The 15,293-nt window shown below is 42.4% G+C and overlaps 1 protein-coding gene across 1 annotated transcript in view; it reads left to right on the top strand.

Annotated features, from left to right (window-relative positions):
- Positions 1-15,293, top strand: part of DPP6 (dipeptidyl peptidase like 6) — a 778,594-nt gene that overhangs the window by 495,830 nt on the left and 267,471 nt on the right. The window contains exon 4 of the mRNA XM_065939554.1: positions 5,522-5,616. Within this exon, the coding sequence (XP_065795626.1) occupies positions 5,522-5,616 (95 nt within the window). The remainder of the gene's footprint in view (positions 1-5,521; positions 5,617-15,293) is intronic.

A 15,293-nucleotide genomic window follows, 5' to 3' on the forward strand; every position in this document is an offset into this window, starting at 1 on the left:
CTATTTCCAGTTTTTTAAGAAATCTCCACACTGTTCTCCATAGTGGCTGTACTAGTTTGCATTCCCACCAACAGTGTAAGAGGATTCCCTTTTCTCCACACCCTCTCCAGCATTTATTGCTTCTAGACTTTTGGATAGCAGCCATCCTGACGGGCGTGTAATGGTACCTCATTGTGGTTTTGATTTGCATTTCTCTGATAATGAGTGATGTGGAGCATCTTTTCATGTGTTTGTTAGCCATCTGTATGTCTTCTTTGGAGAAATGTCTGTTTAGTTCTTTGGCCCATTTTTTGATTGGGTCATTTATTTTTCTGGAATTGAGCTTCAGGAGTTGCTTGTATATTTTTGAGATTAATCCTTTGTCTGTTTCCTCATTTGCTATTATTTTCTCCCAATCTGAGGGCTGTCTTTTCACCTTACTTATAGTTTCCTTTGTTGTGCAAAAGCTTTTAATTTTCATAGGTCCCATTTGTTTATTTTTGCTTTTATTTCCAATATTCTGGGAGGTGGGTCATAGAGGATCTTGCTGTGATTTATGTCGGAGAGTGTTTTGCCTATGTTCTCCTCTAGGAGTTTTATAGTTTCTGGTCTTACATTTAGATCTTTAATCCATTTTGAATTTATTTTTGTGTATGGTGTTAGAAAGTGTTCGAGTTTCATTCTTTTACAAGTGGTTGACCAGTTTTCCCAGCACCACTTGTTAAAGAGATTGTCTTTTTTCCATTGTATATCCTTGCCTCTTTTGTCAAAGATAAGGTGTCCATAGGTCCGTGGATTTCTCTCTGGGCTTTCTATTCTGTTCCATTGGTCTATATTTCTGTCTTTGTGCCAGTACCATACTGTCTTGATGACTGTGGCTTTGTAGTAGAGTCTGAAGTCAGGCAGGTTGATTCCTCCAGTTCCATTCTTCTTTCTCAAGATTACTTTGGCTATTCGAGGTTTTTTGTATTTCCATACAAATTGTGAAATTATTTGTTCTAGTTCTGTGAAAAATACCGTTGGTAGCTTGATAGGGATTGCATTGAATCTATAGATTGCTTTGGGTAGAATAGCCATTTTGACAATGTTGATTCTTCCAATCCATGAACACGGTATGTTTCTCCGTCTGTTTGTGTCCTCTTTGATTTCTTTCATCAGTGTTTTATAGTTTTCTATGTATAGGTCTTTCGTTTCTTTAGGTAGATATACTCCTAAGTATTTTATTCTTTTTGTTGCAATGGTGAATGGTATTGTTTCCTTAATTTCTCTTTCTGTTTTTTCATTGTTACTATATAGGAATGCAAGGGATTTCTGTGTGTTAATTTTATATCCTGCAACTTTACTATATTCATTGATTAGCTCTAGTAATTTTCTGGAAGAGTCTTTAGGGTTTTCTATGTAGAGGATCATGTCATCTGCAAACAGCGAGAGTTTCACTTCTTCTTTTCCTATCTGGATTCCTTTTACGTCTTTTTCTGCTCTGATTGCTGTGGCCAAAACTTCCAATACTATGTTGAAAAGTAGTGGTGAGAGTGGGCATCCTTGTCTTGTTCCTGATTTCAGAGGAAATGCTTTCAATTTTTCACCATTGAGGGTGATGCTTGCTGTGGGTTTGTCATATATAGCTTTTATTATGTTGAGGTATGTTCCTTCTATTCCTGCTTTCTGGAGAGTTTTAATCATAAATGAGTGTTGAATTTTGTCAAAGGCTTTCTCTGCATCTATTGAGATAATCATATGGTTTTTATCTTCCAATTTTGTTAATGTGGTGTATCACGTTGATTGAGTTGCGGATATTAAAGAATCCTTGCATTCCTGGGATAAAGCCCACTTGGTCATGGTGTATGATTTTTTTAATATGTTGTTGGATTCTGTTTGCTAGAATTTTGTTAAGGATTTTTGCATCTATGTTCATCAGTGATATTGGCCTGTATTTTCTTTTTTTGTGGCATCTTTGTCTGGTTTTGGAATTAGGGTGATGGTGGCCTCATAGAATGAGTTTGGAAGTTTACCTTCATCTGCAATTTTCTGGAAGAGTTTGAGTAAGATAGGTGTTAGCTCTTCTCTAAATTTTTGGTAGAATTCAGCTGTGAAGCCATCAGGTCCTGGGCTTTTGTTTGCTGGAAGATTTTTGATTACAGTTTCAATTTCCTTGCTTGTGATGGTTCTGTTAAGATCTTCTATTTCTTCCTGGTTCAGTTTTGGAAAGTTATACTTTTCTAAGAATTTGTCCATTTCATCCAAGCTGTCTATTTTATTGGCATAGAGTTGCTGGTAGTAGTCTCTTATGATCCTTTGTATTTTAGTGTTGTCTGTTGTGATCTCTCCATTTTCATTTCTAATTTTGTTAATTTGGTTCTTCTCTCTTTGTTTCTTAATGAGTCTTGCCAGAAGGGAATGGCACGACATACTGAAAGTAATGAAAGAGAATAACCTACAACCTAGATTACTGTACCCGGCAAGGATCTCATTCAGATATGAAGGAGAATTCAAAAGTTTTACAGACAAGCAAAAGCTGAGAGAATTCAGCACCACCAAACCAGCTCTTCAACAAATGCTAAAGGATCTTCTCTAGACAGGAAATGCAGAAAGGTTGTATAAACGTGAGCCCAAAACAACAAAGTAAATGGCAATGGGACCACACCTATCAATAATTACCTTAAATGTAAATGGGTTGAATGCCCCAACCAAAAGACAAAGATTGGCTGAATGGATACAAAAACAAGACCCCTGTATATGCTGTCTACAAGAGACCCACCTCAGAACAAGAGGCACATACAGACTAAAAGTGAAGGGCTGGAAAAAAATATTTCACGCAAACGGAGACCAAAAGAAAGCAGGAGTCGCAATACTCATATCAGATAAAATAGACTTTCAAATAAAGGATGTGAAAAGAGACAAAGAAGAACACTACATAATGATCAAAGGATCAATCCAAGAAGAAGATATAACAATTATATATGCACCCAACATAGGAGCACCGCAATATGTACAGCAAACGCTAATGAGTATGAAAGAGGAAATTAATAGTAACACAGTAATAGTGGGAGACTTTAATACCCCACTCACAATTATGGATAGATCAACTAAACAGAAAATTAACAAGGAAACACAAACCTTAAATGACACAATGGACCAGCTAAACCTAATTGATATCTATAGGACATTTCACCCCAAAACAATCAACTTCACCTTTTTCTCAAGTGCACACGGAAACTTCTCCAGAATAGATCGCATCCTGGGCCATAAATCTGGTCTTGGAAAATTCAGAAAAATTGAAATCATTCCAGAGCAGAATTTTAAAAGCATAGAAATGATAATACCACTGGAATTAATCCTGTCTGCACAGCGTTTTTCATTCATCAACTAATTACTGCGTGAAATGCCTTTACCTTCATACCGACTCAGTGTTACCCCACTCAGAAAGATAGTATTATTTCTTTTTAAAAAAAATTTTTTTGAGTTTAGTTGGTTTACAGTATTGTTATTTCAGACGGACAGAAAAGTCAGTCAGTTACACACATACATATATATTCACTCTTTTTTCAGTTCTTTTCCCATTTAGTTTATTACGCAGTGTTGAATAGAGTTCCTTATGCTATACAGTAGGTTCTTATTAGTTATCTTAATTTTATGTACAGTGGTGTACATGCGTCAGTCCGAACCTCCCAATTATTATTTCTTCTTCCCATTGCGCACTCTGCCTCCTGTCCACCTACTATCCTTTCAGAAAGTTTCAGTTCAGTTCAGTCACTCGGTTGTGTCTGACTCTTTGCAACCCCATGCACTGCAGCACGCCAGGCCTCCCTGTCCATCACCAACTCCTGGAGTTCACCCAAACTCATGTCCAGGTTGAGTCGGTGATGCCATCCAACCATCTCATCATCTGTCGTCCCCTTCTCCTCCTGCCCTCAATCTTTCCCAGTATCAGGGTCTTTTCAAATGAGTCAGCTCTTTGCATCAGGTGGCCAGAGTATTGGAGCTTCAGCTTCAACATCGGTCCTTCCGATGAACACTCAGGACTGATCTCCTTTAGGATGGACTGGTTGTACCCTTTCGTTTATAGTATGTATACACAGCACACAGACACTGCATGCCTATAGTGTATAGGCATGTATAGACACATGCCTACATGCCTATACACACACACCACACCTCTACATGCATACCATTCAGTGGAATCGCTCTATTAATTTTTTTATTTTCTTAATATTTGATTGGAGGATAATTGCCTTACAGTATTGTTGGCTTCTGCCACACACAGTGTAAATCAGCCACAAGTCCCCATAAGTCCCCTCCTTCCTGAGCCTCCCCCCACGCCCATCACAGCCCACTCCTCTAGGGAGTCACAGAGCGCCAGGCCGAGCCCCTCGTGCCCGTGTAGCCGCTTCCCGCTGGCTGGCTGTTTTACACATGGCAGTATATATGTGTCCGTGCTACCCTCTCGGTTCATCCCACCCTCTGCCTGCCCCACTGTGCCCAAAGTCTGTTCTCTATGTCTGTGTCTCTCTTCCTGCCCTGCAAATCAGTTCATCGGTTCCATTTTTAGGAAGATATTTGGAATCTCAGTTGATTTACAAAGGACCAGTGTCACTGAAGGTACAACATATCGAGTCATAGATACACATAAGGGCAGAACTTCCAGCTCCTCCAGAAGTAGCAGAGGGAGCTGGGGACCAAATAGAAACAATCTGCAGGATGTAGATGTGTACATATATGTTATGCCCAATGTCCAAATCCCCGAGCGGGAAGAGAGAAGGCCTCCAAGACAATGCAACTGGCAAAGAGGGGAAGTTTATTGCTGACTCGAGTCAGGGCTTCTGCCGCATCCAACGCAGTGGTGCGGGTCAGAGAGCCCCGAGCCCAAGCTGTTACACAAATTTATACGGTGAGCACACGCCCTTGGTAGTTGGTTTAAGCGGATTGGTTACAAGTTTGCAAAGCAATTTCATTGGTCAAAACTTTCGCGCGTGCGGGACTTTCCCGGGGGTTTCCGCCCTGTTCCTAATTTCCTTATTGGCAAACAGAGGTCAGTGTTAAGCGAAAGCTGATTGATTGTATCCAGGTGGCCTGATAATCTTACCAAGTAGGAAGGCCTACTCCTAATCTAAGCTACGTTACTTCTGCTCACCTCACAGTATACAGATTATGCGTGTGTACATAGAGGGATTTCACCCTAACGTTTCAGATACGGGAAACCAACCCCCTTAGTACCACCCACCTTCCAACTCTTGTGGTAGCAGGCTCCATAAATCTGCTCATCTGCGTGTTCCACTCCAAAAAATTCTAGAATGTCCTAAGGGTTGTGTGTACTTGTACTTTATGTGTCTGCAAGTAGAGCAGGAGACATGATTCAGAGAGAAGCTTCGCGTGCGGTTGTATGCCGAGGAACTGAATATATTTCACCACATCTAATGGACCCGTCGATGAAACACTGGATATGTTTTTGTTGGAGCTAGTCGGTTCATTTTACCTAAATGTCTGTCAAAAGCTAGTGGGTTCCTTGGTGTCTCACGCTGCTTTTTTATTTCCTCTGTTGTAGATAAAGAATTCATCTACAGAGAGCAGAAAGGAAGTGTGATACTGCGGAATGTTGAAACAAATACGTCTACGGTGTTAATAGAAGGCAAAAAAATTGTAAGTACTCCCTTTAATGACCAGGATAATTTCAGTTTTCCCGCCTTGGAGTCAATAAAGCAGAAAATGATTTTAGGTTTCAGCTTATAGTATAGTCAAGCAGAAGCAGTAAATTTGTAATACTACAAACTGAGCAGCTAAAGATGATGTGAAACTGAAACCACACTAATTTAATAAGATGAAGGCTTAGCTCCTCTAAGTGTATGGCAAGTTTCTCTGCAGGTGTTGGAAGCAAGTGTTGCATGTCATATATAATTGAAAGACAAGTCCTAAGGCTTTGCACATTTACAGAACAATTGGGGGTAATGCAGAGAATCCTTCAGGATGGCTTGGTCGATCTCATTTTTTAAAAAACGCATCCTCACATGCACAGGGAATATTAATTTAGGCACTGACAATACTTACTCTATAATGACATTAAGTGATGTTTGTGCTTTGGAACAAGGATGGAGTCGATATGAATGCCAGTACTTCATCATTGGGAATACCTGTTTTCCCAAAGATAATGGCATTAAGATTTGGAGCTCTTGTACAGTTAATGGTATTTATTGAAGAATTGACTGAAGTTATGTACCAGAAATCAATTTAAAGAGCATCAACTCTTTTTTTTTTTTTCGCATATGTTCACGCTCATTTTTAGAAGGAATCAATCTTCAACTTTAGGGAGTTTATCCTTTTCTTGTCCAATATGCTGAAAGGAAGTCTCAGGAAGAAGCTAAGGCAAGTCTGTTAAAAGAAAGACTTGAAACAGACCAAGAATTTGCAGTGAGAACAGTCATAACAAGCATCTGGTGTGAATCAGAAACACAAGGAATCCTGGAATTCTGGGATCTGGGGATCAGAGCCCACGGGGTGGGGAAGAGCTGCCTGGTTTCACAGCTAAGGATCCTGAACCCAATAAGGGTGTGAGCTTGTGGAGTGCGCTGGGTGAGGACTCGGGCTGGTTCCCGGAGCCTCCATCCCAGACAAGAAAGGATGAGAGGACCACTCCATCTCTGTGCCGCCCCCCCTGCCACTCACACAAATGCTGCCCCATCTTCTCCAGAACACAAAGCTTGCCTTTTGTACACTCTTCATTTCTTTTTGGCGTAGCGATACCTTGTTCTTTAAAAGTAAGCATTTTAGTGGTGTTTAGAATGAAATGGATCCCGCCCTTTACAGAGACTGTTTGCAGATGTGAGGGAGGCCTGGAATAGCTGTATGATGGTATAATTCCCAAAACGACAGGTTTATTGAATTCAATAGTATTCTGGCAAAGTAGGACCTGACCCAGAAAGAATGAATGCGCCTGCATTTTTTGTGTGAAAAAACCATCTGTGATAGAATGACTGCTCTCAGAAAAGCTGATTCAACTCACTTAAAAATACAGGAGCTGCAGAAATGGTTCTCTAATAATAATTGAGAGGAGAAAGTAACGGGACTGTTGCTGAGGGTAAGTACGTGTTAGTGTCAAGACAGTGCCCATACTTCCTGCGAGTACATCGGTTTGCCGGCAGCAGGTGCTGTCCGTACAGCTAGGTAAGACTAGGAATGGCCTTCTCTTTCTCGGATCAATACCTTGTGACAGATTGTGTATTGTAACTCATGTTGTTTTAGCCAAGTAATAAAGCAACTTGGAAAACACCTTAGGTAAAGAAAAAAGGAAGAACTCTTCTTGAAAATCGAAAGGTGTATCCTCTATAATGAAATTTCTTCTTAATGTGTAATTTATTCACTCACATCAGAAACATTTGTTGAGTGCCAAAGGTATACATACATTCTGATTAATACTGTTCATGATCAATCCAGTTTATTCCTGGCTCGAAGCTGCATGTAAAGACTCCTATAAACAGACCTTAGATAAGTTCAGTCCAGTTCATTCGCTCAGTTGTGTCCAACTCTTTGCGACCCCATGGACTGCAGCACGCCAGGCCTCCCCGTCCATCACCAACTCCCGGAGCTTACTCAAACTCATGTCCATTGAGTCGGTGATGCCATCCAACCGTCTCATCCTCTGTCGTCCCCTTCTCCTCCTGCCTTCAATCTTTCCTAGCATCAGGGTCTTTTCCAATGAGTCAACTCTTCGCATCAGGTAGCCAACGTGTTGGAGTTTCAGCTTCAACATCAGTCCTTCCAATGAACACCCAGGACTGATCTCCTTGAGGATGGACTGGTTGGATCTCCTTGCATTCCAAGGGACTCTCAGGAGTCTTCTCCAACACCACAGTTCAAAAGCATCAATTCTTCGGTGCTCAGCTTTCTTTATAGTCCAACTCTCACATCCATACATGACCACTGGAAAAACCATAGCTTTGACTAGACAGGCCTTAAGAGGAAAAGTCACTGGCGGCCTGCATCATCATTTAGAACATAGAAGCTCTGGATTTAAGTTCTTCTGAGCCAGTTAAACTTCTAGTTCTTCAGTGCCTCCGTCTGCAAGTTGAAGCCGATGGCGCGGTCCAGCCTTGAGGTGGCTGTCTGCCACGTGTGTTTTCATGAACAGACGTGAAGAAGGGGGCGCACAATGCTCTGAGGGGTTGGGGTCAAGGAACCCTCCGCTCCCAGGAGGGTGTGTGGACTGCAGAGAGCAGGAACGCAGGGCAGTGACTCTGGTCTGATTGGCCCTCTCCCCTTTGCGATGATGGCTCACCAAGCAGCCTCTCCTTATTTGAAACTCAGAAGCTTGAGATTGTTTCAGTGATAAAGGTAAGCTGAGAGAGAGAACTGTGCTCCCTGTGAGGCTACCTGTCATCTTTAGGTTTATCTTAAAATGACCCGGAACTAGAGGAGGAGACATGAGCACGAAGCAGTGAGTGCCTTGGTCAGGAGTTTAGACTAGTAACCTGCAGCCTGACCCCTGACCTCATTCTCCTTCCCCAGCCTCACAAGCAAGGGCACATGGGTACCCCAGCCCACTGGCCTTAAGCATCGCCCTGGCACCTTGGCTTCTGTGACTGGCTCTTCCCCAGGATGGATCAATGGAAGGGAATGAGGCTGAATGCCCCTCACACTAGCCAATTCAGCAGAAGGGCTTTATAGATCTTTGATGATTATGCAGATGAGAGCTTGCGCTGTGCTGGGCTCACCTGGAGGGATCTCACTTGCCCTCCAACAACTTCCTTTAACAAAAAGGAGTTTATTTGTCCCTTCTCACACCTTCAAATGGTAGAAATCAGATCATGAACTATTTCAGAATTCCGCAAATAGCTTAAGCTGTGAGCTCAAGGAGACATTTAGCCTTCTATGGTAATTCAATCCTGGTTCGTACTTTTACTTGCATTCTTTGGGGTTTTTTTAATATTATTTTCTGATAGATATTTTCAGATCCTTATTATCTGGTAGTGTATATTTGATGTGACATGATAATTGACTTTAGGAAGCATTTACCAAAATATCTTGGCCAGGGGACTTCCCTGATGGTTAAGACTGCCTTCCAAAGCAGGGAGTGCAGGTTTGATTCCTGGTCAGGAAGCTAAGATCCCACATGTCTTGCAGCACCCCCCTCAAAAAAAGCAGAAACAATGTTGTAACAAATTCAATAGAAACTTAAAAAATTAGTCCACGTCTGAAAAAAAATCTTTTAAAAAAAAATCTTGGTTCTTTCTGATCTTTTGAATACTTTTGAGATGCTCCTTTTAGATTTCTATGGGAAATGAAATCACAAGCACATGTCTCAGAGCCGGGGACGTGCTGCTCAGTTGTAAAGCTCATCGGAGGCAGATTTAGTTCTGCCTGGTTTAGTTGTGTCTCTTCCATGGTGCTTGGCCCTGTGACCTGCACACAGTAGGTGCTCCATAACTGTGTACCGTGTGAATGAACATGAAAGATCACCAAACAGGAGTGAGCCGTCGGTCTCCCGGAGCATCAGTGCGGTAAGGATGGGGGCGGTCCCTGACCCAGCTCCTCCCCACGTTGGCGCTGCTCTCTGCCTGGGAGCGGCAGGCCTTCAGGCAGCGGTGGAAGCTCCGTGCATCCTCTCCCGCCTCCCAGGAGCATTTTCTGGACGACATGAGAAGACAGACGTGGCAGACTGGGATGGGAGTGTCAGTCAGTGCAGCTCAGGATTGTGAGAGAGCCCCGCTGGATCAAGGCTCCGGCAGGATGCCCAGGGTGACCAGGTCAGCAGTGGTGGCCGGAGAATTAGCATCCTGGGCTTTGAGTCGCTTCCCTGTAGGAGCTGGGTCTGGGCTGTGTCCCACAGTGAGGCGGGTGCATTCCCTCCAATTTCTGAAAATGAAGTCTAAGCCAGCTTCCAGGTGAATTCTGTGCATGCAGCCCTCATTTTGCTGAGCTTTGCAGATACTGTGTTGTTTCTGCAAATTGAAGGCTTGTGGCCACCTACGTCAAACAAGGCTTCTGGTGCCATTTTTCCAACAGCATTTGCCCACCGTGTGTCTCTGTCACATTTCGGCAGTTCTCACCATACCTCAGATTTTTCACTATATTTGTTATGGGGAACTGTGATCGGTGATTTTTGATGTTGCTATTGTAGTTGTTTGTGGGGCCCCATGGGAGCACCCATATAAGACAGCAAACTTAACTGAAAATGTGGTGTGTGTTCTGACCACTCCCCACTCCTAGCCATTCCCCTGACTCCCTCCTCTCTGTCTCTCTGTTCCCTGAGACGCAACAGTACTGAAATTGGGCCAGTTAATGGCCCTGCAAGGTCCTCTAAGTATTCAAGTGTAAGGAAGAGTCACATGCCAGGCCTCTCACCTTAAATCAAGTCAGAAGTGGTGAAGCGTAGTGAGGGAGGCTCCTCGAAAGCCAAGACAAGCCAAAAGCTAAGCCTCTGCGGCCATTTACCCATGTTGTGAATGCAAAGGAACAGTTCCTGAAGGAGGTTAAAAGTGCTCCTCCAGTGACCACACGAATGATATGAAAGCAGAATAACCTCATTGCTGTCGTGGAGAAAGTTTTAATGTTCTGGACAGAAGATCTGAACAGCCACCGTGTTGCCTTAAGCCAAAGTCTAATCCAGGCAAGGCCCTAAATCTTCAGTTCTGTGAAGCCTGAGACAGGTGAGGAAGCTGCAGGAGAAAGTCTGAAGCTGGCAGAGGCTGGTTCATGAAGTCTGTGGAAGGAAACCGTCTCTCTAGCATCAAGTGCAGGGTGAAGCAGCAAGTGCTAATGCAGGAGCTGTAGGTCATCCAGAAGACCTAGGTAAGATAATCAGTGAAGGTGGCTACAGTTAACCACAGATTTTCAATACATTGGGTTGGCCAAAATCCCAGGAGATGGACCAGATGAACTTTTTGGCCAGCCCGATAGATGAAACAGTCTTATGTTGAAAGAAGACACTGTCAAAGACTTTCATAGCTAGAGAGAAGTCAATACCTGACTTCAAAGCTTCAAGGGACAGGCTAACTCTCTTGTTGAGGGTTAATGCAACTGATGACTTTCACTTGAAACCAGGGCTCATTTACCATTCCAAAAAGTCCTAGGGCCCTTAAGAATTAGGCTAAATCTACTCTGCCCTGTGCTCTATAAACAGAACAACAAAGCCTGGATGATGGCTCATCCGTTTACAACATGGTCTACTGAGTATTTTAAACCCACTGTTGGGACCTACTGCTCAGAAAAGAAGATGCCTTTCAAAATATTACTGCTCATTGACAATGCACCTGGTCCCCAGAAGCTCCAATGGAGATGTACAATGAGATTAACATTCTCATGCCTATGAACACAACCATTCTGTAGCTCATGGATCAAAGAGTAACTTTTATTTTTAAGCCCATTAAGAAATATTTCATTAGACTATAGCTGCCATAGATAGTGATTCCTCTGATGATCTGGGCAACATCAATTGAAGACCTTCTGGAAAGGATTCACCATTCTAGACGTTAAGAACATGTGTGATTCATGGGAAGAGGTCAAGGCACCAGTGTTAACAGGAGATTGGGAGAAGTTGAGTCTAACCCTCACGGATAACTCTGAGGGGTTCCAGACTTCAGTGGAGGAAGTAATGGCAGATGTGGAAACAGCAGGAAAACTAGAATTAGAAGTGGAGCCTGAGGATGCGCCTCAATGGCTGCAATCTCATGATAAAATTTGGATGGATGAGGAGTTGCCCTTACAGATGAGCAAAGCAAGTGGTTTCTTAGATGAAGTCTACTCCTGTGAAGATGTTGTGAAGATGGTTGACATAACAGCAAAGAATTTAGTGCGTTCCTTCAACTTACTGATAAAGCAGCAGCAGTAGGTTTGAGAGCACTGACTCCAGTTTTGAAAGACGTTCTACTGTGGGAAAGGCGCTTTCAAACAGCGTTGCATGCTACAGAGGAATCGTTCATGAAGGGAGCGGTCAATCAATGTGCAAACTTCATTATTGTGTTATTTCAAGAAATTGCCACAGTCACCCCACCGGTTCTCTTTCTCCAGTACAAGTGCATTTAAAATGGACTTAATAACGTAAATTTCACAGGGGCTGAAATTCTTACAGAAACTCACCGCCATCTCTCCAATTCTAAAACGTAATAGTGCAAAGATTCTCCACAGGATGCAGTGTTAGCCTCTGCTTGAGATTTCAGTATCTAAAGCGGAAATAGTCCTTGCAGACTGTGTCATTCAAACCCTTCCTTTTTTCCATGAGGAAACCAAGATGGTCCACAAACAACTGTGACTTGACCTCCACGTCATGAGCTGTTGATCCAACAGGCTGGTTCAGCACAACCCACCGTGTCACCCGTGGTACTCATCCTTTTTACGCTCTCTGTACTTATAATACCGTTGGTAAGCAAGGAGTGGTACAGTGGATACAGTCATTCATTGTATTGTCTACATTGTTCCAGGTCTTTGGGAAGCAGCTTAGCGATGCATCCAAGATTAATAAAAATATTTATGTCTTCTGATTCATTCCAGGGAATTTTTCATAAGTAAATTATCTAAAAAGTTTCTTAAAATAGTGAAAAGATGTGACACTTGAGAAATGAAATAAGTAAGTAAGTAAAAATAGGCTTCCCTCGTAGCTCAATCGGTAAGTAAGAATAAATTAAAGGGACTTCTGTGGGTGGTCCAGCAGTGCAAGGTCCATCGCCTTGCAATGCAGGGGAGGTGGGTTCGATCCCTGGCTGGGGAACTAAGATCCCGCATACCTCGGAGAAACTAACTGGCATGCCACAACTGCCAAACCCACACACCACAACTGGAGTCCTCGTGCCGTAGCCGAGACCCAGCTGAGACCCAAGGCAGCCTAACTGGTTAATTAATTAGACATGCTGTTGCCGTTAACATAATAGTTATGAAGGCTACAGAGTATTAAATAATGCAAAAATGTTTATGACATTTTACTAAATAAACACAGAAGACTGCAGTATAATGCACTTCAGTTAACACCTGTCAGCATCATCTGTGTACATACACTGGGAAGGCCGGGAAGTCAGCACTGAGTTCTGACAGTAGCTCATCTCACTGGGTGGTGAAATTTTGTACATTATTTTGCAGTGTGGTGATTTCCATAATTGCTGTTTCAATGCCATTTACTTAGTAATTTTAATCAGATTTTAAAAAATTCAACCTCACATTTCAAAGACATTAGATTTCTTCCATTGTTGAATATGTAACAGCTATAAATGGTTCCTGGAAACTCTTGGAAGAGAAAAACAAGCAAATAGAAAAAAATATCCTGTTGTTATGCTTACATCAGCTTTTCTCAACTTTTTATGTCTTAACTTGTTTAATTACTGATCTACTTGTTTTAATTACTTATTTAAATTGCTAGATTAGCATTTAAATGAAAAGTCTTTTTGTTTCTCTAATTTATTTCTCTCTTTGATTTTATATAATCATGAGACAGTAGAATTTGAATTTTTATCTCACTCTCTAAAAATGAATGCATTCTAACTCCCCACAGGGAGGGACATAATTACAAGTGTTCTTAAAGCCATTCTAGATTCCAGGAGAGAAACAGCCAAGGAAATCCAGAAGGTTCTTCCCTGCATTGATGCCACCAGACCCCAAGCTAGGACGCGTCTGTGGTGGGGCCGGCCGTGCCCGCGAGCATTTCCACCCCAAGGCTGGCTAAACTGGGCACCAAGTCAGCGCCATGAAGGAGGAGTAGCCTTGTTTTGTCCATAATTCAGATGGTCAACCCTGGCACTGACAGGGCCCAGTGAAATGTTTTGTTTGGCCCACAGAGTAGTTTTGTACAAACTCAATGTCCGCATTTCTGGCTTTGCTCTAAAAACTGGAAGGTCTGGCAGCAGCAAGACATACTGTTCTCACAGATAACAGATCTGGCTGGTGGGGCCGGGGCAGCTGGCCTGTCCCCAGAGTGACCACAAGCCCTGGCTTCTGACCAGACTGGCCTCAGGTGTCAAAACTTTTAGCCTACAGACAAAAGGGTGGCCTAAAAAGTCAGCATCTTTTGCAAGAATACTGTAGAAGGCTGTGGTCCACATCGCCTCTGTGTATTCTGTATTTCTTCCCATGTCTGCGTGGCTCAGCACATCTTCTCTGTCCTTGTGTGTTTTTCCTTTTTCCTCTGGTCTCTCAGATGATCCCTTCCTCTGTATTTCTATTGCTTCTTTTACTTTTTCTCCCTCTCTTCCTCCGCTTTCTTTGTCTGCCTCTCATATGACAACACAGAACAGAAAACAAAAGTATTTTTTACTTATTTTAATTCTCATTTTCATTCTGTTTTTAACCTTTTAAACTGTATATAATTGTATATATTTAATTTTATAAACTGTATAATTTAACTTTTTAAACTATTTTGCAATGTCTGTTTTCTTTGTTTCTATCTAAAATTTTTTATTGAAATGTAGTTGATTTACAATGTTGTCAGTTTCTGGTGTACCTCAAAGCTATTCAGTTATATATATATATACACACATATATACACATATATACATATATATGTATGTATATTTTATATATGTATATGTACATATATGTATATGTATGTATATTTTTATGTGTGTGTATATGTGTATATTGTATATGTATATATATGTATATACATATACATATATATAGGCTTCCCTGGTGGCTCAGATGGTAAAGAATCTGCCTGCAATGCAGGAGACCCAGATTCAATCCCTAGATCAGGAAGATCCCCTAGACAAAGGAATGGCAACCCCCTCCCTTGCCTGGGAAATCCCATGAACAGAGGAGCCTGGTGGGCTACAGTCCATGGGGTCACAGAGTCAGACATGACTGAGCAACTAACACTTTCACTTTCATATATATATACACGTGCATCTGTCTCTGTGTGTGCTGTCATGTCCAGTTCTACGGCCCCATGGACTGTGTGTGTGTGTGTGTGTGTGTGTGTGTATCACAAACTCCCAATCCTTCCCTGTCCTGTTTTTATTTTTAGCATAGGTGAGTAGAATATGTTATATCAATACTTGTGTTTTTCAAAGACCTGAAAAGACATCCAGTCGCAGCTCCGTCTTTCTGCCCCAGACCCGCTCCTCTGTGGGGGAGGCTGGGCTGATGCCGCTCTGCGCTCACACTGCACGGCATCATTTGACCTTAAGGAGGAGTCTTCTCTGAGTGGGACCCTGGGCTGCATGAGGAGGTGGGTGCGGGGATACCGGATTCATAAAACATAGTGTCTACTTCTGGGAAACTTTCAGCCCAGATGCAAAAGAAGTCAGCATTTGAATGAAATATATTCCAAGTTGCAGTCCCATGTGGGACGGGAATAGGAAGGAAGGAGGAAAGCGTGTGGGCGCTGAAAGTAGGTGAGGTCT

The sequence above is a fragment of the Muntiacus reevesi genome, chromosome 6, assembly GCF_963930625.1.
Source record: "Muntiacus reevesi chromosome 6, mMunRee1.1, whole genome shotgun sequence".
NCBI classification, from domain to species: Eukaryota; Metazoa; Chordata; class Mammalia; order Artiodactyla; family Cervidae; genus Muntiacus; species Muntiacus reevesi.